A 22,576-nucleotide genomic window follows, 5' to 3' on the forward strand; every position below is an offset into this window, starting at 1 on the left:
AAGACTAAATACATAGTAATTATTCTCAATCGGCCTCGCCACCTCCCTCTCGTTGCCTTGCCTCGCCACCTCCCTCTCTATGCCAATCGATGCCGCCATGTCCACCGCCGTGCTCGCCGGGGTTCCTTTCATCCTGCTTAACTGTCTGTTTGGTCGGCCATGGTGTCGCCGGATGGCTCTTGCAGAGTTGCAGTTCCTGCACCGCCGCCGCTGCCTCCGTCTCTTCCGCTGGATGGTTCTCTTCCAGCCGCCGCTGCTAACTACGTCCCTTCCGCCGTCGCCGCTGCCTCCGTCCCTTCTGCCGCCGCTGCCTTTACTTTCCGGCCATGCATCTCCGGCGCTGGCCTCATCCCCGATGAAGTATCTTTTTCATGTTTCAGAATATATAATTTAAAACCAATATTATGTTATTCAAAGTTTCATAAATGTATAAATTGAAAGATTCTACATGGATTTTTGCTAATTTGATATGTTTGTTCCTTTGCCAAAGCCATAGTCGGAGTTCTCGCCGGAGCCATCAACGGATTCCAAGCAGAACCACCCCTATTTTGCAATCAGAAAATTAGAAAATTAGTCCATGATACATAAATGTAGATTCAACTAATGACAGACTCTATTTAAAAGTGTTTCAAAACTTTCTCAAGAAGCTAAAATTTTATTGAACAATACTCAAAATAAAATAAAGAAATAAAAGCCACTTCATCTCTCCATTTTCCCTCCAAAAAGGGTATCATTGTCTTTTCACCAAACTGGCACTTTAGATTATGATAGATTAATAAAAATAATAAATGAGTTTGGTTTTAATTTACTTTAATTAATTTTAGTATATCACTTAAATAAATGGATTCATTTAATTTGAATTCTAATACCTTATTTTATGGATTTATGTATTCTTTTGGTAAAAGTGAAATGTGACTCTTATTGTGGGATGAACCGATATAACAAAATGGGACGCTTATTATAGAATGGATAAAATAATTTGTTTATTTCTTTATATAGAGGTACTATATGATAACATATTTTAGATTTCAAGTAAAATATTAAATCTTCAAAATTTGGTTTCATTTTTTCTAATCAATTTGAGATTTAATCTCTAGTTATGTATTATTACAATTTAGTTTTTTTTATATCAATATCCTCTATATACTATATTTTTTTTAGTATTATTATTTTTAAAATATCAGCACCGGCTTATTTAAATTTCTGATTCCATCCCTATATATAAGGACAGTGGCGGAGCCGCATGGTCTGCAGGTGGAGCAAATGCCCCATCTCATAATTTCACGTACAATCTATTTTGTTTGATAAATTTGCAAAAAATTATTTAAATTTCTTCATAAATGCACCCTCTCGTTTCTTCAAATTTTTCTCATGGATATTTTTACATCTTTTGAGTAGAATTCATAGCTCCGATTATTCTATACACGAATATTATAAGAAATTACATATTGCTCATGGAATAGGAATATGACACTTTAAAATATAATAATTTTAAAATTATTATGTAAATATTATATTATTATTATTATTAAAATTTTATTGTATCTTATCCCACAAATTTCATTTTCTGGATCCGCCATTGATCCCAAATATTATGTTTTGTTTTATATTTAATTGTACATCAAAACTTAACGATCAACTGAGTTTTAAGATGACTTAAAATATGTACCAAATCATCTTGTCTAAGACCAAAAGATAACACACTTAAAATGTGTTGGACCAAATGTGATGAAACGATCACATTCACCAAAACGCCCCTTTTTGTCTGCCTCGGAAAATTTTTGATTACTGAACAATATAATATTCACATCTTATTATGACTATAGTACGATAAAATTAGTTTTCATTATTCATAAATTAGATAATACTAGTATATTACATCTACCAATCAATTAATGTCTTTTCCTTAATTTATGTTCGTATCGCATATATCAAGATGTTAATTAAAATTTATAATCAATAAAATATAAGAACCGGACAATCTTTCTACCGTGACCAGCGGGCCTATTAAATTAAGAGAACCACCTAATTAAGATCAATCATCATCAATCTTTATAGAATTCGAAACTTTAGTGCGAAGATTTTCGACCCATGGGATGGATTGAATTTTATATCCGGAGGTTCTTATACTAGTACATTTTATTTTGTTAGATTTATTTATAAATTTTTGGTTCATTAAATTCTTGTATCATTGCATTTTGTTTTATTAGATACTTATACTAATGCATTTTAATTTATGTTTTATACTTTATTTTTAATTTGATTGGATCTTTATTTAAAGGACTTCATAATTTAATTACCTTTTCTTGTGTCATTAAAATTATATATTTTTCTTTGTTACTCAGATTTATTTCAGACTTAATTCAATTGCAATATCGACTCAACAATCATTGGAAAAATAAAAAATTAATTGATATTTCTCGTTATTAATTTATAAATTTAGTATTTTTCCAATGATTATTGAGTTGATATTGCAATTGAATTAATACAAAATAAATTAATTAATTAACACAATAAAAATTAATTAAATTATGTAGTCCATTAAATCAAGCAATGAACTTTTTAAATTAAAATGCATTTGTATAAGGACCTACTGAATCAAAAAAATGTAAAAGGAGTTAATGAAATAAAATGGATTAGTATAAGGATCTAATGAAATAGTAAAATAATTATAGGACCTATTGAAATTAAATGTACTAGTATAAGGACCTCCAGATGTGTTTTGCCTATATTTTTGATATATTCAGATAATTAAGCCCTTCTTAGTATGAAGGAATAAAATGATGGAAGGAAATGTGACTCCTATACTTCTATTTCTATTTCTATTCATTTGTTTGACTTAGCTGCTTGGCTAGGTATCAACTAGTCAATAAAGAAAGTATATCTATCATTTACAGGACATCTCGAAAGAGATAAATAAAGAAAGTATATCTATCATTTACCTTTTTAAAAGGTAAATACACATTCTTAAAAATTAGTGAAACAAGTGAAGAAGATAAATTGAAAAATTTGATGAAGATTTGAAAATTTTGAAGAAGATATAATACCTTCATAAATATCCTTTTCGAATTGTGATATATGCAAAACTCAATCTTATTGCAAATAGCAGAACCAAAAATACGCATTTTTAAGTATCAAGGAGGTCATTGTTAGTTTTCTTTTGGTAGGCTATTTTAGAAGAATGACTTAAAATGAGCTAAAAATGATCTCAGAGCATCCACAATGGAGGCTAGCGGATAGGCTAGCCGATCGCGGGCGCTAGCCGACCGCTAGCCGATCCGCTAGCCTCCATTGTGACAATTTAGGCTAGCCGATCAGCGAGCTCTAGCCGATTCGCGAGCGCTAGCCGATCCGCTAGCCGCCATTGCGGGCTCGGAATCGGCTAGCCGATTTTTTTTAATTTATGTAATTTTTTTTATAATTTACTTTTTTTAATTTAAATAAAATTATTGCATTTTCCCGTATCTGTGTCGTAAATTTAATTCCGTGTTTGCGTGATTGTAATTTTTAATTATGTAATTCCGTATTTCGTGTGTGGAAGAGGAGTTTTTTTTTTAAAAAAATTAATGTAAATTTTTTTTAATTAATGTACTTTTTTTAATTTTTAATATTATTATTAAATTTTCCCATATTTGTGTCGTAAATTTAATTCTGTATTTTGCGTGATTGTAATTTTTAATTATGTAATTCCGTAATTTGTGTGTGGAAGAGGAGTTTTTTTTAAATTAATGTAATTTTTTTTAATTAATGTACTTTTTTTAAATTTTAATATTATTTTTGAATTTTTCCGTATCTGTGTCGTAAATTTAATTCCGTATTTTATGTGATTGTTAATTATTTGTTTTTATAATTTTGTTTATTGTGGCTAGGTTATAGCTGGGCTATTGCTTGTCCAGTTGCTTGTCTTGATGATGTGGCAGGGGGAGTTTTTAGGGCTGCTGATGTGGCAGGAGGAGTTTGTGGCTAGGCTATGGCTGAGCTATTGCTTGTCCAAAACCACTGTGGATGCTCTCAATTCCGGACTCTTTTAACATGACCTAAAAGCTAACTAGTAATAATGACATCCATAAAAGATAAATAATTTTTTCCCATCAGATTAGCAAATCTCAAGATTTGGCATGTGTTCTGTATAAAGATTCTTCTGGTTTTAATCAAAATCCTACTCTTTCCATTGTTAAGCGATTTTTTATAAATAAAAAGTTAAATATGATAACTAGCTAGTTAATTCTCTTGACCTTATTATTTATACTTCTTTTCTTAGAGATACTCCTACAGAAAGACATAAATTATTTAACAAAAAAATAAATAGCTAATTAAGAATGTCATAAACAAGAGTTAGCAAAATGGAATTTCCCACGTAACAATTCCAATGTTCTAATAAATATCACGTTTCATTCCCACATCTATATCAATCAGACTCATATCTCTCAGTCTCTGGTTCTTTTAGTTACATGATTTGATTTATATACCACCTTATTAACACATGTATACGTATACAATGATTAAACTAAACTATCTATGGAGAGAAATATCAAATATGTATATAGGTAGATTTTGGACTTCAATATCATGGTTTGTTTGTAATAGTATTACATGATTATTCAACGGCTCCCTTTTTCAAAATTACTCAAGTGCCTGGGAATAAAATTTCCTACATATATGATGGTCATTATAGAAAGTTACACGCATGCAAAAGATATATGCAAACAAATTAGTAGCAAAAAGATAAATTGCAAAATACTTTAGTTGGTAAGCAATCTCCCTTGGCCTCATCTTGAAAAGTGGTTGACGAATGTTTTATCAGTTGGGAAAATATTAATTAGCTAGAAAGCATGGACGTTTAACACTTCAAAGATTCATCAAGATTTATTAGACTAATATATAATATTATGAAGTCATGAGATAAATTAATTTTTTCATGCATGTTATAATATAATTCTCATTTAGTCACTTTCTCCTTAAAGAAAAAGGGTTTTCTTGTGATGATGGTGGTTTTGAACATGCAAACACATCAACCTTTAGAAGCATAAAAAGGAAGAACTATCCATCAATAAAGCATATGGAAAGAAAAGATGGTCTAATATGTCTTTAATTGTGAAACAATGATGCCTTTTTTATTTTTAAATTTCAAATCTCTAAATTATGACAATGTACCCTTTTAAGTTTTAAACCCTTTTTGTAATCAATAAGAATTACGAAAGTTGAGACGAGTTTTCTTGTTTTCTTTTTCTTAATAGAAAAACAACCAAGGAAACACCCATGACCCATGTATTGGATGGAGAACAGATTGACTAAACCATAATCTAAAAATTAATATACTAATTAATCAATCCCAAATTCATATTTTAACAAAGTGGGGATCAAATATGAAGAATACATATCTCAAGAGTCAAAAAAGCAGAAACCCACCAGAGAAGATATACATTCACAAAGCACTAACCAGAGAATTAAATAAAGATTAGTACAAAAAAGGTTCAAAATTTATATTATTAACCAAGTGATATGAGTGCAGTCAAAACAAACAATCCACAGCATTTCCCCTTTTTCCTCCCATCATCCATAAAGTTAGCCAACTCAAAAAAAAAAAAAGAAAGCCAGCATACAAACAACTCAAAAACATTCTTTCCTTGCATCAAAGACAGCTGCAGACAAACTAGGTGAATTTTCTCCATCACTTTGCCTTTTGGTAATAACAATACCCTCTTTTCTTTCCATCTTCATAAACATCCATGGACAGTGCTCAGTGGACTCAGGTGCGATGAGTTTTTACCTTTTTCTTCATTTCTTTTCATTTTTTAAGTCTTTTTATCTGCTTAATTAGAACTAGCTAGGGTTCATGCATATAGACTGATTGATTTTTCTTGTTTTAATTTTGTGAGCTTACCTCTTTTTCCTGAGATTAGGTTTCCAAGATCATTCTTGAATTCATCCAAAAATATGGTGCACGTGTAGCAATTGAATAATTTTTGAAGGATCAGGATTTCTCTCTGCATCCTAGTTTTCTACCTAGGACTAGCTATTGCCTTATTTTTGTACTACTAGAATTTTTCAGCAATCCCAAACACATCTGCGAAACCCCTTTTCACCAAATCTCTGACCTTTTTTTTTTAATTTAAGGAATATGGAGTTGCAAGATCCATGGCAGAAGCAGCTCCAAATGGATGCAGTAAGCCGGCAACGGAGAGAAAAGTGAGGCCACAGAAAGACCAAGCCATAAACTGCCCAAGATGCCACTCCACCAACACCAAATTCTGCTACTACAACAACTACAGCCTCACCCAGCCAAGATACTTCTGCAAGACCTGCCGCCGCTACTGGACCGAGGGTGGAACCCTAAGGAACGTTCCGGTGGGCGGTGGCTCTCGAAAGAACAAGAGATCCTCTTCATCATCCTCCTCCTCCTCCTCTTCCCACAAGCTCCCTGATCTCAACCCTCCAAGCATTTCCCCATTCTCATCTCAAAACCCTAAAATCCATGATGATCTCAATCTAGGGTTCCAAGCTGATTACAGCCACTTTCTTGACCTCCCCAAGATTGAAGGCACTAGAGACATGTCCACCACCAACACTTCCTCTTCCACCACAACTACTCCTCCTCCTCTCTCAGCCCTAAATTTCTTCACCAATGGCGTCATTGCAGCTAGAGGCTTGAACTCCCTCTTCCCCATGGCCACAGACGATCAGAACAACGCCATCTTCGCATCCGGTTTCCCCTTCCAAGAGTGCAAGCCGCAGCCCCTCTCATTTGGCGTTGGCAGCGTGCCTCAAGAGAGCGTTAACGGGAGCCTAATGTTCACGTTGGGTGCGACCAGACGAAACTCCAGCGATCAGGATCAGAATCAAGATAAGGGGCACGAGAATTCGAATGGATTCTGGAATGGAATGTTAGGTGGAGGTTCAGCTTGGTGAAGAAAAATAAGTAACAAGAAATTAATAGGCTGCTTTCATCACTTCTTTTTCTCTTTTTCTAAATCCATATTTATTTCTTGTTTTTTGTCTATCTTTTTCCTTTCTCTTGTGTCATGGTTGCTTAGCTGTTTGGGAGTTGTTCAGAGCTAACATACATATGCATTTCTATTTTTTTAATTTCACTTTTAAGTAGTAATTGAAGCTAACTCGGTAGCTTCCATTGCCTAAAGTGAACTTCTACTACTTTTCATTATCTTACCAAAATTAAAGTTGTTGCTTATTGTGCAACTAGATTTTGCACATTTCATGTCTATGTATAGTACTATTGTGTTATATTACTCTCGTTTTATTTAATCGTCTTAATTAAAGGATTAAATTATTCGAAAAGAGGAGATAATAAAGCGCAACAAATTTTTATCATGAACTTTTGCTTTTACATTCGAATTATAATCTGCATAAATTAAGAATAGCTATATGTATATGATTTTCCACCGTAAAGCTTAAAGTTGCAGGGCGATGATAATAGCAACGGGAGGTATTGCTTTTGGGGATTGTTCCCCATTTCTTATGGCATATTATCATTGTTAGGTTAAAGTGCATCTGAATAATTACCTATCTTTACTTAAAATAAGTTTCCCAGCCGTCAGAGCTCATGATACATAAAGTAAGCACTGTGCAATTTTATTATAAACACCTCTAATTAGAGCATTAAAAATTAAGAATGTAAAGTATTTTCAGCATAAATGATAAAAGTAAAATGAAAAACATTGGAACCATTTTTACTTGTAAAACATTAAAATGAGATATTCATTCGAAATAAAATACTCATATCTCCAAATATTAGAGGTTGTGGGAACACGTTTTTTATTCTCTCAAGGTTTAACGAAAAGTTGATACTACTAGTATTTAATTGCCCTCATCCACACCACACCCCACCCCACCCCACCCAAAACATATTATGGTAAAAAAGAAGCCTCGATCCCTAGATAGAAGTCTTTAAGGTGCATGTTTTTAATAATAATGGTCACATCTTGAGTGAGATTCTTCCAGCTAAGAAAGCACTTTCAAATAAGAGTAATCAATGAAATATTAAAAAACAGAACACTTGCAAATTGCAATGGTCTGTGATTTTGAATTCTTGACAGCCAACATATATTTTCAACTCCCAAATGGAGGGCATTCTAATTTTCTATAGAATTAAAACTGTGAAAATAAGGGGTTTTATCCATAAACCTAGTTAGTCATTTGAAAGTAGACCTAAGAATTATTTTATAGTGCACAAAAGCAAATTTGAATTTACCTGCTTCAACCAAAAATCTCACCTAATCAATTGTTTTGCTGATTAATTACATATAGGTCATAAGTCGTGAGTGTCAATCATAGCAATTGTGTAACGTTCAGACCACAAACAAAAAGTCCGACACAAAAACTATACACTAATTTGGAGCTAGTATTCAAGGGTCCCTCTAAACATTGCCTTAACCTACGTCAGGCGACTTCATTAGTTAACTCTGTCACATGAAAAGTAAACCATATTCAAAGTGTGTCTACAGAGTTGAGAAAAGTATTAACTGTATATGTTTGCAAATGAAGTCCTAGATTCCTAGTTATGGAGATCCAAGACTTCAAAAAATATTGAGCATAAATGTGCTAGTATTGAAGTAGTTCATACTTCATAGTACATGTTTTTCAGCCAATAAGAGCAGTCGAAGATACTAATATCGATTATGAGCCGGAGCAAGATACTGATAACATAACTGATCTTCCAAGTATACAAAATTTCTAGTGTGAATAAACAGCTGGTTTACTATATACTGGTTCTCAGTTTTCAGATTGCCCGTAAAAACAGTAGTGAAATATATATGCTACATAAAATATATATGCTACATAGACCAAAACGTATTCATCAGTTCCGGATGCAGATTCTATACACCAAAGATGCATAACCTTCTTTACAGATATTGTGAGGATAAAGCATTCTCCAACTACTAAGTTAAGATGAACTGTTGGAAGAAGAGGCAGTTCACAGATCCCCATTGATTCCGAAGATTCGGACCTTGTGCATATTAGGGAACTTAGCAACAACCAACACAAGTACTGCCAATGTGTTGAAGAGCAGCATTGGGTATTGGTAATCCGTTGTGTGAGAGGCTATCAAGTAGCTGTCAACAGCGCAAGTGAAAAAAGCAACGTGATTAATATGCAGCGAGAAATAAAGAAGAAATATACCAAATTTCTTCCACATTCTCAAAGAGAAAGGACAGGAGGGGAAGCTAACATTATTTCTAATTGACCATTCCCATTATTTCAATTGAGTCTTCCAATAGAGAAAGAAGCATGGTCAGAAAAGTGCCTTGTCATTATGTTGTTTGTTTAAAATTCAAGAGTCATTCAGGAATTCATTTGATGCCCACCTTTCACAGGTCTGCTAGACAAGAACAGTATTTATCCGGAGATAAAACATTAGCACATTGAATTTTGATTTTTTAATTGCAGCACAGGCTCTAAAATTTTATCAATTTCAGGGTGAAGCCACCAAACGTTGTGATACAATAATACCCAGCAATATTCGTTCTGATATACTACCATCTTAAAAGATATAGATATCCAGCATTATTCCCATATAAAAACAACAAAACTAAAGGAGGTGAGAGCTTACAGAACCACTGGAACAACTGTGAGGAACTTCCTATTGCGAGTGAGCTGCTTTCCATTGTCAATCTGCTCCCACCATGTCAAGCCATTATAGATTCCCTGATCATCACCAAAAGGGGTCCCTTTTTTCCAGTGGAAGAAGTGGTAAGTTACCTACATATAGGACCAGAATTGTTGTGTCAGAGAGTATCTCCTATTGATCTTCAGTTAGCACAAAAAGTTCAGTTCTAGGCACATCAGGAGCCTATTGATTGTCATCTAAAAACCAACTAAACATCATCTGAAGAACTTAGAACTATATGGTGATCGCACTACAGACACACAAACACACTCGTATTGATTTTTAAAGCTATCAGATTGAATGCACCAAGAGCCCTGTTCAGTAAAGAGAAACCATAGAAGTCTCTAGACTAGCATTTTGAATATTTGATAATAGAGTCCCTTTCCCCAAGTGTTAAAGGTCCAAAAATATTAAAATATGTTCCCCTGCCTACGAGGCAATATGGAAAAGAATTATGTCTACTATCTATACAAGGGTACAAAAACACCACAAATATCAACAGAATTTTGAAAATAATATCAGATGTAATAACCACTACCATATTAGAAGGGACTCTCCACAAACACTTGTACACACCAGTTTCCAGCTCAAGCATCATGTGAGAAACCAGCATAATCAACAGCTACAGATTTACTGAGTCACCTAGTCAGAGTCCAAATTATACTAATAGACCCAAGCCCAGTAAGAAAAACTTGTCAGCAGTTGAGAGATCAAAAAGCAGCCCATTTCATAGTCATATATTCTCAAGTGTAGCCATATTGAAAGAGCCATACAAATCAGAGACCATGTGGAGTTAGAAAATTTACAGAACATAGTATAAAGATCAGTCTAAGAATAATCACACAAACATCTGGCTACAAATGAACCAAAAACTCACATCCTGGCTAGGGTTAATAGCCAAAAGCATTTTTGAGCTGCGACTCTAACATATTCTCAATTTGACAAATCATCCAACTTTAGTCATCTCGGGACCGAATTAAATTGTTAACTGTTAAAACAAATAAAATAAGGCAAGCATCAATTTTCCCACACAGGAGAATCAGAGCGACAATTCAGGAGCAGGTAGAGAAGCTAAGCCACAATGAATAGTATATAACCCAAGGGCACAAAACACCCAAATTAAATACGCACAAAAAACAAATAAAATTAGAAAATACAGAAAAACAGAGCGGCGATAACATACGAGGAAATGGCAGACATTGACGATCGTCCATGCCATGCCGGGGGTGCAATTGGTGACGGAGAGAACGACAAGCCATGAGAAGAAGAGAATCAATATGTAGGTAGTCCATACGCCAGGATAGGTGAACCACTCGGTGTTCCGGTTGAGATCCGCCGGCGGCGTCATCTGCACGTAGAGTTTTCCCATCATCGCCGATCGCGATTGGATCCGACCCGGATAATCGATGAACGGCGTGGTAGAAGGTGGCGGGACGACTTCGGAGTGATCGATGATGGGAGTAGGCGTGTGGCGTGGTTGTTTTGCTTTTACCGATCGTGTCGTGTGTCTCGTCTCTACTTGAAGATAAAGGCAAAGCCTAGCCTTTTCTTTTCTTTTCTTTTCTTTTCTTTTCTTTTTAAACTAAAATATTTATAAAAAATTGACGGATATAATCAGGCAATCAGCGCCGTCAATTTTTTCTACTACTAAATGTAATTTTCATTGGAGAGTAAATCCAATTAAATACGCCCTAATCCGCCAAACTCAAATACTACTCTAGGAGTGCATTAATGTTATTCAAATGTATGTAGGATAGCAATCTATTATCCATATATCTAAAATGAAATCTCATCGATTTAAACATAGTAGTGTTACTCATTTTCAAAAATTGTTGCTCTGCTAATAAAGATTATATGTGGCCGTATATTTTTGGATGGTCGTGTTACTCATTAGTCATTTGTTAGCTTGATTTTATTCGTTTTCGACATTTATTTATTTTGTAACATCACTTAAGTGTTTACTTTACCCTAAAACTAATTACCAAATCTACTTATTTTCCTACAATACTATTCTGGTATGACTATATGCCCACCATTCGCCGTGGTCGTGGGAAAATATACGTTTATAAGTATATATTATCAGGAAAACAATTACACTACTCAATAACTAGCTAATATAGGGGGCTATGTAATTGGGCTTTTTTTCTTTATTATTAAGAATCAGAGGTTTCAGAAATATGTATAAGAGCGGAAGGCTGGTTCTGATAAGTGGGCTTACCTAATCTTTTACTTATATAAGAATTTAATGAATTCAACTTAATGAAAAGCCCACTTCAATTTCATTTCCACAACCTTTTCTTTTTAGTACTACTCCCCTATTCCACCATAAAACTTAATAAGAATTCTATTTCACTTTTATCATAAATATAGATAGGTCTTATATTCCACTAATTAATTTCACTTAGTACATTTTATTATAAACAAATATAAAAAAATAGACCTCATATTCCGTTAACTTTTTCAACTCACTATTCTTTACATATTTTAAATTCGTTCCCACGTCAAATGAGAGTCATGGTCGTGGGACGGAAGAGACGGAAGAGAGTAGTTTTTAGTTCATTAGGGAGTGGAATACTTTTTTTCTTTTTGGTCTTTTGGCTCAAAATCAAATGGCATGACAATATTGAGTCAAAGGTACAGAATTGCTTGTGATTTTAATTCTAGGAGTTTGACGGATATTACTAAAAGAGTGAACTTCATGAATTGGTCCTGAATTATATAATCCTTGAAAAAAATATATATCACCATTAGTAGGTATAGTTACATGTAGGATTTTGTTTTTCAATTTTTTGACTTTTTAAGACAAAAATACCACCAAAAATCTCTTGAGCATATTTAAAACTTGAGTGAACTATAAAAAATCTCCATGGATAATAATGCTTGCACTTTCTCTGCACCTCAAAAAAAATAAATATCAATAACAAACTCAGAACAAAAACTTTATTTTATTTGAAATACCTTGAGAACTGTTTTTGGAAGTTTTTTTACTCCACCATTTCTTCATTTTATTTGCTTTAACAGCTATTTTAGTCATTTTTGCCATCATTTTGTAATTATTTCAAATGACTCTCTCTCTCTCTTATTTTAAATAACACTTTTATTTGTAAAATTTAATAGAATGATGCAATTATTTACGTGCTCTAAAAATATAATACTCCATGTAATTACACTTAGTAGGATTAAACATATAGAAGATGCAGGAAACATAAAGATAAACCAGAGTATTAAACAAATGGAAGATAAGGGAAACGTGGCCATTAATTTGGAAATAGATTTAATTCGAAATTGTATAAACGTAAGTAAAAGCAAAATAAAATAAAAAAATAATAAACAGAATAGGGAAAACAGTTGTAAAATCACATACACATCATGATTTAATTAGTGATTCGTTCTTCTGGAAACTAGGTTATTCTTAGATGATAAGTCGATTTCTTTTTCCAAAATCAGAAATAAAGATTTTTTATCGCTCAATTCTTAGTGATCCAATAAATATATGGAGTAGTATTTTACTATAACATGTATAAAAATTTGCTAGGCTGCAAATATCATCAGATATATTATATATATATATATATATATATATATATATATATATATATATATATATATATATATATATATATAGGGTTTTGATATATGCAAAACTAGATTTAAATAAAGAAACGCAGAACAATATCATAATTAGGGCACTTTTAGGTCATAATTAGGTAATTTTTAGGTCATGCTAACAAAGCATGACCTAAACCGATCTTAGCATGACATTAAACCCAAATATTATAATAGGACCTAAAATTGCTTAATTATGACCTTCCGTGTTTTTGGTTAATTATTGACCATTAGATCATCTAATCTTAGGGCCAAGATTTGATCTGCATTTCTGGATTTAAACACATACTTATTTTGATAATCTCCCTATATATATATATATATATATATATGATATATATAGAACGATCAACGAATAGTATGTAATTAAGGGAGTTAAGTAGCAACAATTAACGTGAACTAAAAACATAAAACTCGACTTCAATAAAATAAATTTCACAGGAAATAAAATAGTAAGAAGACAAAGGAGCAGATGACACGCAGTAGTGTTGAAATTGATAAGCCATACAAATCTTAATTATGCATGAGTAATAAGTTAGTATATCGTTCCAATGTAATGGGCAACTTGCCACCACAAGACACATCAAACATTATTTCCTCCCTTAAATCTACTTTTGTAAAATCATTATCCTCCTTTATATTTATAATAGTATGTTGTGGAAAATGAGCTAACACTTTTTGAACTTCAAATTCACGTTTTAGTTTTTACAAGAGGTGAACTTGACATTTGGATGTTGAAATTAATTAGTCACTGTCGTGATTGAACCAATGTATATATACGATATTATTGTAAATTCTGATACGATAGTAGATCAACATCAATATCTGGATATTTTAACCACCATATTATAACTTTATTAAAAAAATTGAATTTTGGTCAATCAACATTGGGGTTACGGAGTAGTACATAGGATTAGGTAATAATATTAAAGTTAGGCCTAATTCATTATATACCAATTACTCGTGTCGAAGTGTCAAGCCTAATAAGCTGATTCAGATTTTGTGAAAACTAATTAACAGCTTCATTTTGTACCTAAAATAATGTAGTGTGATTCTGAAAAGAAAATCTTGGTTCGTCAGCCAAGTGATTATAATAAAATCAATATAAAAAAGGCGTGTGGAAATATTTATATTGCAACTTATAAGGTAATGACATCTACGTGTAAGGTGGTAAATAACGTCATGCAGCACGATGATGTACTCTTATCAAAGCAACAACCCACAAATTAACAAAGCTACCACTATATGTATTCAAACTAAATCAACAATATCTCAGGATTCTTATTTGAATACTTATATGAATACACTTTAATATGAAATCCAATTACACTAAATATATAATATCTATACTGAAAGTATAAAATTTATTATGCAATGAACTTTGATTGATAATTTAATGTATTAATCTTACTATAGTGTTCTTACAATTCAAATACAAGTATTTGTTTTGTGTTACGTGCGTTATCCTCACTTTCTCAGTGTTGAAAAATTATCATAATAACTCATCTCTATATATGTTGTGCATGGTTGTCTTTTGTAAAAAGTTCTTTACAGTATAAATTCGTACAAATTAACTATTATGGCAATATATGATGAATTTGCTGGTAAAAAAGGTGATGAATTCAAAAATAAAATGGTTTTATTTCATTATAGAATTCGAACCAAGGATCATAATTTTTTTTAAGAAGTGATGAATCGCGATTTATGGCGAAAAATATTTTTTAGTTTATATATTAAAATTAATTTTATTTGAACCAATTAATTCCTAGTATTTGTTGTGTACATATAGAATATTTTAAATTATTAAATAACAGAAATATCTTGTTGGAAGCAGCTAGCAGAGAACATTCTGGAACGTTGATGAACTGATTTTTTATTTATTTAAATGTATGAGTTGGTCAGTAAATTCTTTTAAAGAATATACGAAAGTTGGAAGTATGATAAACAAGACAAGACTAACATTCCATAATGGTTGAACTTTAGTTAGCTTTAACTTTTTTTTCACTTTTAATTTGGTTTATTTTTAATTAATTTTGGAAAAATCATAGCAGTGCAATTAATTTAAGGAACGCCAATATTATGTAATATTGGAACGAACATCAATGGGTAACATCAACAAGATCATTGGATTTGAGTTTTGTCATGACCTAATTTGCACACATTAGTGCTTATGTGTGAGGCCCTTTTACTTGATGGAGATAAGCCAAAAAGTGGAACAGTAGCATTTACAAATATAAATATCGAACTAATGATTTGGTAACCGGCAAAAGTCATTAATTAGGTCATTTCTTTTCTTTATTTTTCCTCTCTCAGAACAAAACCTAAATATTTTAGGTCATTTCATTCGATTTAAATCTGGATAAATCATTTATACTATATAATTCACTGGAGTTTACTACAAAATAGATAATAGCAACTTGGAACAAACAAATTCAAAGTACTGTCAAATTTTCCTCATTTTTGACATATGATTTGTTTGAAGACTTACATTATAGATATAGTAGGAATTAAGAAGCAATATGGAGTATTTATTGAAGAAACACGCATAGTGCTCTTCCAGAGATTAGGGTATTTATTCATGACATCAAGCTTGCTAGAGGACAAGCAAAAAATTATATATTTGAATAAGAGCGTGTGGAGAGAGAAGATATGGATGATTTAGGCCATTTGCATGGCTTTTCCTAAGCTCACGTTAAAGTTATTACTGATGAAAATTGATTAAAATCCAAAATAATATTGGTAAGAAACTAAGGTGCATGACCTACCAAAAGGGTCTCATTCCCATTTTGATTATTTAAATTAATAAACGTTATATATTTAAATCAACTTGTTAAAATTAATCTAGATACAAACATGATAAAAAAATTTAATATAAATCATTAATTGGAAGCCCTCAAAAAATCAGACAAGGGACGTATCTCTGGCAGAAGAATAAGACATATATAGTAGTTGATAATTAATAAATAATTATCGGGAGTGGGGCCTATGCTTGGGAGTATTTCAGTCATGTGTCCGAACCTCTAAATTTCTTACATATATATATATGTGTAATGTGTGCACGTAAGAGGAGCATCTAATCACAAGTAGGCAGGCTGTGAAAATCTTGATTGTGAAAGCTGAGTCCTCCATAGTAGAGCTAGGTACAAAAATGGAGGGCAACACTAACAAGGAAAGAGGAGGAGTAGAATGGAGAATCAACATGGGAGATGGGACATCGAGAGTTCTAGAAGCTGAGAGCAGGTTCGGATTGCAGAGGTTCGTGTCCAAGGTGGGCGGCTTCTTTCAACGAGCATGGAGGTTAGGAGTAAACGAGCCAAAGAAATTGATACATTGTGTTAAGGTGGGGTTGGCTCTCTCTCTGGTTTCACTCTTCTATTACATGAGGCCCTTGTATGATGGAGTTGGTGGCAATGCTATGTGGGCTGTCATGACTGTCGTCGTTGTCTTTGAGTATACCGTTGGTACGTTCTCAATCAATTACATTCACCATCTCATTCCCATGCCTCCCTAGCCTCTCTATCTTATAAATTAAGATGTATATATGCAGGGGCTACTCTATGTAAATGTGTGAATAGGGCAACTGGGACTTTCTTGGCTGGAGCATTGGGTGTTGGTGTTCATTGGGTTGCTAGCCAATCTGGAGAAAGGTTTGAGCCCATCATTCTTCAACTCTCAGTCTTTCTTCTAGGTAACTTTTTTCTTTCTTTTTTCTAACAAAAAAAAATACTAATAATATTGGAACATACTTATCTAACATGGAAGCATATGTACAGCTACTGCCGCCACATTCTCGCGTTTCATTCCATCCATAAAAGCTCGATTCGACTATGGGGCGATGATCTTCATCCTCACCTTCAGCCTCATATCGGTGTCTGGCTACCGTGTAGAGAAGCTCTTTGAAATGGCTCATCACAGACTCTCCACCATTGCCATAGGCACCTCCATCTGCATCATTACAACCATTGTTTTTTGCCCTGTTTGGGCCGGGACCGAGCTCCATAACCTCATCAGGAACAACATGGACAAGCTGTCTGATTCCTTAGATGGTACTAAACACAATCACAATATGCAACAAAAAAAATAGTAATAAAAGTAAAAGAGGGAACTGATGAGTTTTTTGTGCTCTCAACTCAGGATGTGTGGCAGACTATTTCAGTACTAACAGTGAAACTTCAGACAAAACATGGCAAGGCTACAAATGCGCCCTTAATTCTAAGGCCACCGAAGAATCATTGGTTCGTCTCCTTCTCCGCTTGATAATTTTCAAGAACAGCACAATCAAGAGGACAAGCTTACAAAACTTGGTTCGTTTCTGCAGGCGAATTTCGCTAGATGGGAGCCGGCACATGACAAGTTCAACTTCGGACATCCATGGTTGGAGTATGTCAAGGTTGGAGCCTCACTCAGAAGCTGCGCTTACTGCATCGAGGCGCTTAACGGGAGCATGAACTCGGAGGCTAAGGTGAATTTGAATGTGACAGCATGATTTAGTACTACTAGTTTGTTTAGTTTTGCCAGCACAGGAATGTGATGTTTGGTGTTGTAACTAATCTAAACAGGTTCCTGATGGCCTCAAGCAGCATTTCGGCAACTTCTGTGTGAGACTTAGCAATGCATCCTCAGGTGTGATGAGAGAAGTTGCTGTGGTGATGAGCAGCATGAAGAAACCAACAAGAATAGATTTCATGGCGGAGGAGATGAGGAATGCGGTTGAAGAGCTCGAGAACGCCTTGAAATCACTGTCGAAGCAGCCCATCCTGGCGGCTGAGGGTGTGACTCTAGTAGAAGTGGCTCCATTAGTGACAGTTTCGTCGCTGCTGATAGAGATTGCGGCAAGAACAGAAAAGCTTGCAGGGGCAGTGAATGGAGTGGCGGAGAAGGCTGAATTTGAGGTTGAGACTGCAGAGGAAGCCAAGAAAGGGCAGAGCTTGAAAGGAGGGGACTAGGTTGATGATGAAGGAAGAAGAAGACAAGGCGATGAAGACCCTTCAGAAGGTCTGAGTTTGTGAGAAAACAACCAAATTATGCTTTCTTTTAGTGAAGTTGGTTGCTTATAGGCGATGGCTATGTACAGAGCACACAAGTTGTTCAACAAAATTTGGTTATATTTTTGTTCAGGACAGAGGAAAAAAAAGGAAACTTATTTTAAAAATATCATCTTTACATTCTGCAGTTCAAGAAATTTATGTCCCATTTCCATATTTGCAAGAAGTAAGCAAGAGAGGAGAGGAAAGATGATCATGACAACAAACATAAATAACCAATCCATCAACAGTATGGAAAGTGTAATCAATGTCAAAGATAATGTCTAATTACTATCTGGGGATTGTTCGGTTTACAAGATTATATCACGAGATTAGATATATAGCGTGTTTGATACTTTGGTTCATGAGATTCAATCACACAACTCAATCCTAAATAGATAACATGAGATACTTAGTCATAACTAACTCCCTTGCAACTAAAATAATCCCAAAATTCAATCCTCTTATCTTGATACTATTTATTTTGGAAACCGAATACTAGCTGATTATATATACCCTTCCAAACTCCTATTTTTTAGGTAAAATAAAATAGTATCGTGGGCTTGACAATGTAACATTTGGGCTTCGTTTGGACAGATATTTTAATTACATTGGGCCATGGAGACAGATAAATCATCAAGTGGGTCAACAAAATTTTTTAATCATAAATTTGAATGCAAAAAAAAATTAGAAATTGATAAACTCGTATAAGGCCGTCTCCTCCGCCTCACCATTGCATGTTCCGCCCATATTTCCGCCATCAGATTCATATAAATAATCTCCATCAAATCAAAGCTTACTTTTCTCCTCATTCCTCTTTCACCATTGATTCTTTAAAAATGGTTATTCCCCCCTTTCTTTGGCACAATTACTGAGAAACGAAAAATCAGCGACATCGATCCCAATCACGATCCGCAGCAATGCTACAGCAGATTCATCGTTTTTGCCAAATGGAATCAGCTGGCGCCCCCATACGTTACTTAACTCCGTCGCCCTACCGCGAGGGCTCATTCCGATTTCTTTAGCGTCACCATCCCACGCCTCTCGATTCAATTCATCCGCATTTCTTAACTCTCCATGCCGATAAGAAATGTCGATCCCGATTCGCGGGCGCTCCATCGCCCGTAATCTCCTGCTGCATTGTTTCACGCGATCGGATCATTTTAAATTCTGCATTATCTCCATTTTATTGATAATTACTGTTTCTTCTGAATATTCTTATTGGTGGTTGTTGGTATCGGCGACCCTGCTGAGTGTTGATCACAGGAATGGGCTCAGGTACGGGCTTGCGAACGGGCTCTGGATTGGGATCTCCGCGCCCAATCCACACCGGAACTGGGAATGTGGAAACCCTAGGTATTTCTCCCTCACTGAGTTCTGCCCGTCTCACCGAGGCTGCTTACCGAGAGTCCGATTTCGTTGAGAGATGCACCAAGAGTCGATATGCTCGGGTAAATTTTGATCCAAGCAGCTCTGCGTATTTTCGGCAAAACTCCATTTTTATGCAATTACAATGGATTGGAATCTAAGTCACCCTATACTCTTTAAATATGAATGTATACTGTCACCGATTAAGCTGTAGTTATGTGAAAAGTTGCTGTTTTAGGAAGTTGTAGGATGCTTGTATCAACCACTTACATCATGAAACTCAAGTTTGTTTCATTAGTGTTTGAATGTATTGGTACATTAGCCTAGTTGTTGGTGGTGGTCTTTTATATGGCTTTGACAGCTTGCGTTTGTATTTCTGCAGTATGATGAAGTTTTAGGCAAGGGTGCATTCAAGACTGTGTACGTGTTGAAATATTTCAATTTTGTCTTCTAGATTTTGTAGTCAGTTTATGACTTGAAGGAAGTGCGAATTAAGAAACGTTGCTGTGTATTTGTGTAGATACAAGGCTTTTGACCAACTTGATGGAATAGAAGTAGCTTGGAACCGAGTGAAAATAACTGACATGCTGCAGTCACCTGAAGATATGGAAAAATTGTACTCTGAGGTTCATCTTCTTCGGAACATGAAACATGTCAACATTATAAAGTTATATGATGCGTGGATTGATGACAAGAAGAAGACTATTAACATGATCACTGAGCTCTTCACATCTGGGAGCCTGAGGCAGTGAGTTTGTTTATATTTCTCTTTCTTGTTTCTGAAGAGATTATGAGTGATTTATGCCAACAACTCGGATTTTTATGATCAGATACCGGAAGAGGCACAGAAGTGTTAACATGAAGGCTATCAAGAATTGGGCAAGGCAGATTCTCCGAGGCCTAGACTACCTTCACAGCCAAAACCCACCTGTTATTCATAGGGATTTGAAATGTGACAATATATTTGTCAATGGAAACCAAGGAGAAGTTAAGATAGGAGATCTTGGTCTGGCAACCATCATGCAACAGCCAACAGCTAAAAGTGTAATTGGTTCGTACAGCTTTCTGAATTCGCAGACAGGAATTATTCCTTAGAAGAGTGCTCAAATAGTTGACTGTTTTGGCAGGAACACCGGAGTTTATGGCTCCAGAGCTGTATGAAGAAGAATATAACGAACTAGTCGACATATATTCCTTTGGAATGTGCTTGTTGGAAATGGTCAGTATGGAGTATCCTTACTCGGAGTGTAGAAATCCAGCTCAAATATATAAGAAGGTCACATCTGTAAGCTCTCTTGCCTTCACTTTGACTCTTTTCCTGATGTTATGTGCTGTCGTTCTATAGCATTGCATTTTGTAGGGCATCTTACCTGCTGCTCTTGGAAGAGTTGCGTCTCCAGAGGTGAAAGAATTTATCCAAAGATGCCTGGTTCCGGCTCCTCAGAGGTTGTCTGCTAAGGAACTGCTCAAAGATCCATTCCTTCAAGTTGAGCTATCTGGAGAACCCATTCGTTATTCTTTGACTGTACCTGATATGATCCCCAGATCTGTCACTTCTTTGAACTACGGACCTCAAGTTATGGATATAGACCCTGAATATAACCAGTTTGTGTCTGCAGAGTACAATTTCGGGACTCCTCCTAACTCTGTGGTGGAATTTAAACGGACTCATCATAACAATGAGTTCAGATTGAGGGGAAACAAGATCAATGAAAACTCAATCTCACTTACCTTGCGAATTGCTGATAAGGGAGGTAAGCAGTGAGTTTGATTGTTCAGTCGTTGGCCGTAGGAAAGTAGCATCATCTCTTTCTTGCTCAATTTGCAGGCCGAGTCAGAAACATACACTTCCAGTTCTACCTTGACGCCGACACTGCCCTTGCTGTTGCAGCTGAAATGGTTGAGCAGCTAGATTTAGCCGATCATGATGTAGCTTTCATTGCTGAGTTCATTGATTACTTGATATCGAGGATCTTGCCGGACTGGAAACCTTCTTCAGATTACTCTGCCAGCCGTGATAAATTTGGTAGTGGCCTAACCTTTGTGTCAGACTTATGGGAGGGTGAACCAATGAGCAAGCAAGGAAATTCCTCCTACTTTCAGATTGATCGTCAGAATTTTTTCCCAGCCCCCAATTCGCACAAACAGGCAAATTCAGTGTCCAGCAATCATGGTTTGTTATTTTTTTAAAAATGTTTTTTAGGCACGTCGAGAGTCGGCAATCGTGGTTTGTTCACATCTCCCTCCATATGTTACAATTACAGGAGGAAGCAAATTATCAATGGGGTCAGCAAATTCTGGGACCATTGGAGACTATTCCTCATTGAAGAATCAAACGCCAAAGGGATCTTTTGGGTCAGCCTCTGACATGGAGTTCAGAGATCACCACTCTGGCGAGAGTCGAATTAACGGGATGGGAATTGGGTGGCCATCGATGGACCGTTTGACAGAAAACTCAGACTCCAGTTACCCTGATCAGAAAGTTTCCAAAACCGGGAGCTTTACGAGCTGTTATTCGACACTGAATTTGATCGAGAGAGACTCTGATTTTGATCTCAAGTCAGAACTCGATACAATCGAGGCACAGTATCAGCACTGGCTTCAAGAACTCCCTAGGATGAAGCGAGAAGCAATAGAGGCCGCCAAGAGTCGATGGATGGTGAAAAAGAAAGATGTTCATTGATAGAGCTTGCTTCAACTCCAACAAAAATAACAAGTTTGTTTTCTTGTTTTGATTCCGTATTGGGTCGTCGTCATGTGTATTTCGAAACATCCTTGATTGGATGTGGCCTGCTTCCTTGTGCGGATTTTTTACCCCTTCGACCCCTCTAGTTTTTCAAAGAGGGGTGAAGACTGATTATACAAGTTTTTATTTTGAACCTGTATAAAGATGTTTCATAGTTTTTTCTTTGCCTTGTGTTAATTTTGTAGTAGAAAGGTCAAATTCAGGTTT

General features: G+C 35.0%; 4 protein-coding genes across 4 annotated transcripts; 3 read left to right on the forward strand and 1 right to left on the reverse strand.

The window, feature by feature from the left end:
- Positions 1-5,516: 5,516 nt before the first annotated feature.
- Positions 5,517-7,263, forward strand: LOC121798843 (dof zinc finger protein DOF2.5-like). The gene is made up of 2 exons (XM_042198057.1): positions 5,517-5,753; positions 6,118-7,263. Exons 1-2 carry the CDS (start codon positions 5,730-5,732, stop codon positions 6,907-6,909), a joined length of 816 nt encoding a protein of 271 aa, XP_042053991.1. The 5' UTR covers positions 5,517-5,729; the 3' UTR covers positions 6,910-7,263.
- Positions 7,264-8,634: 1,371 nt separating this feature from the next.
- Positions 8,635-11,188, reverse strand: LOC121800152 (ORM1-like protein 2). Its single transcript, XM_042199740.1, has 3 exons — positions 10,809-11,188; positions 9,569-9,717; positions 8,635-9,071 (listed from the first exon to the last, which is right to left on the reverse strand). The coding sequence occupies exons 1-3, from the start codon at positions 10,995-10,997 to the stop codon at positions 8,933-8,935; spliced, it is 477 nt and encodes a 158-aa protein (XP_042055674.1). The 5' UTR covers positions 10,998-11,188; the 3' UTR covers positions 8,635-8,932.
- A 5,144-nt stretch (positions 11,189-16,332) lies between these two features.
- LOC121800196 (aluminum-activated malate transporter 10) lies at positions 16,333-18,388 on the forward strand. The gene is given in 7 exon segments (XM_042199785.1): positions 16,333-16,692; positions 16,779-16,919; positions 17,005-17,277; positions 17,366-17,466; positions 17,550-17,693; positions 17,791-18,165; positions 18,167-18,388. Coding segments are annotated over 7 exon segments (1,413 nt in total). The 5' UTR covers positions 16,333-16,379; the 3' UTR covers positions 18,233-18,388.
- Positions 18,389-18,977: 589 nt separating this feature from the next.
- Positions 18,978-22,531, forward strand: LOC121798846 (serine/threonine-protein kinase WNK8-like). The gene is made up of 9 exons (XM_042198059.1): positions 18,978-19,379; positions 19,522-19,706; positions 20,006-20,043; positions 20,144-20,371; positions 20,454-20,674; positions 20,751-20,908; positions 20,984-21,377; positions 21,452-21,796; positions 21,888-22,531. Exons 1-9 carry the CDS (start codon positions 19,346-19,348, stop codon positions 22,304-22,306), a joined length of 2,022 nt encoding a protein of 673 aa, XP_042053993.1. The 5' UTR covers positions 18,978-19,345; the 3' UTR covers positions 22,307-22,531.
- The last annotated feature ends 45 nt before the right edge of the window (positions 22,532-22,576 follow it).

The sequence above is a fragment of the Salvia splendens genome, chromosome 4, assembly GCF_004379255.2.
Source record: "Salvia splendens isolate huo1 chromosome 4, SspV2, whole genome shotgun sequence".
In the NCBI taxonomy this organism is placed as follows: domain Eukaryota; kingdom Viridiplantae; phylum Streptophyta; class Magnoliopsida; order Lamiales; family Lamiaceae; genus Salvia; species Salvia splendens.

Excerpts from the sequence above, each read along its gene's own strand:
- LOC121798843 (XM_042198057.1), top strand. The coding sequence starts at position 5,730 with ATGGACAGTGCTCAGTGGACTCAG. Across the intron at positions 5,754-6,117 it reads ACAGTGCTCAGTGGACTCAG|GAATATGGAGTTGCAAGATC; the intron begins GTGCGATGAGTT and ends TTTTAATTTAAG.
- LOC121800152 (XM_042199740.1), bottom strand. The coding sequence starts at position 10,997 with ATGATGGGAAAACTCTACGTGCAGATGACGCCGCCGGCGGATCTCAAC. Across the intron at positions 9,718-10,808 it reads TCAATGTCTGCCATTTCCTC|GTAACTTACCACTTCTTCCA; the intron begins GTATGTTATCGC and ends TCCTATATGTAG. Across the intron at positions 9,072-9,568 it reads ACAGTTGTTCCAGTGGTTCT|CTACTTGATAGCCTCTCACA; the intron begins GTAAGCTCTCAC and ends CGCTGTTGACAG.
- LOC121798846 (XM_042198059.1), top strand. The coding sequence starts at position 19,346 with ATGTCGATCCCGATTCGCGGGCGCTCCATCGCCC. Across the intron at positions 20,372-20,453 it reads ACATCTGGGAGCCTGAGGCA|ATACCGGAAGAGGCACAGAA; the intron begins GTGAGTTTGTTT and ends TTTTATGATCAG. Across the intron at positions 21,378-21,451 it reads GCGAATTGCTGATAAGGGAG|GCCGAGTCAGAAACATACAC; the intron begins GTAAGCAGTGAG and ends CTCAATTTGCAG.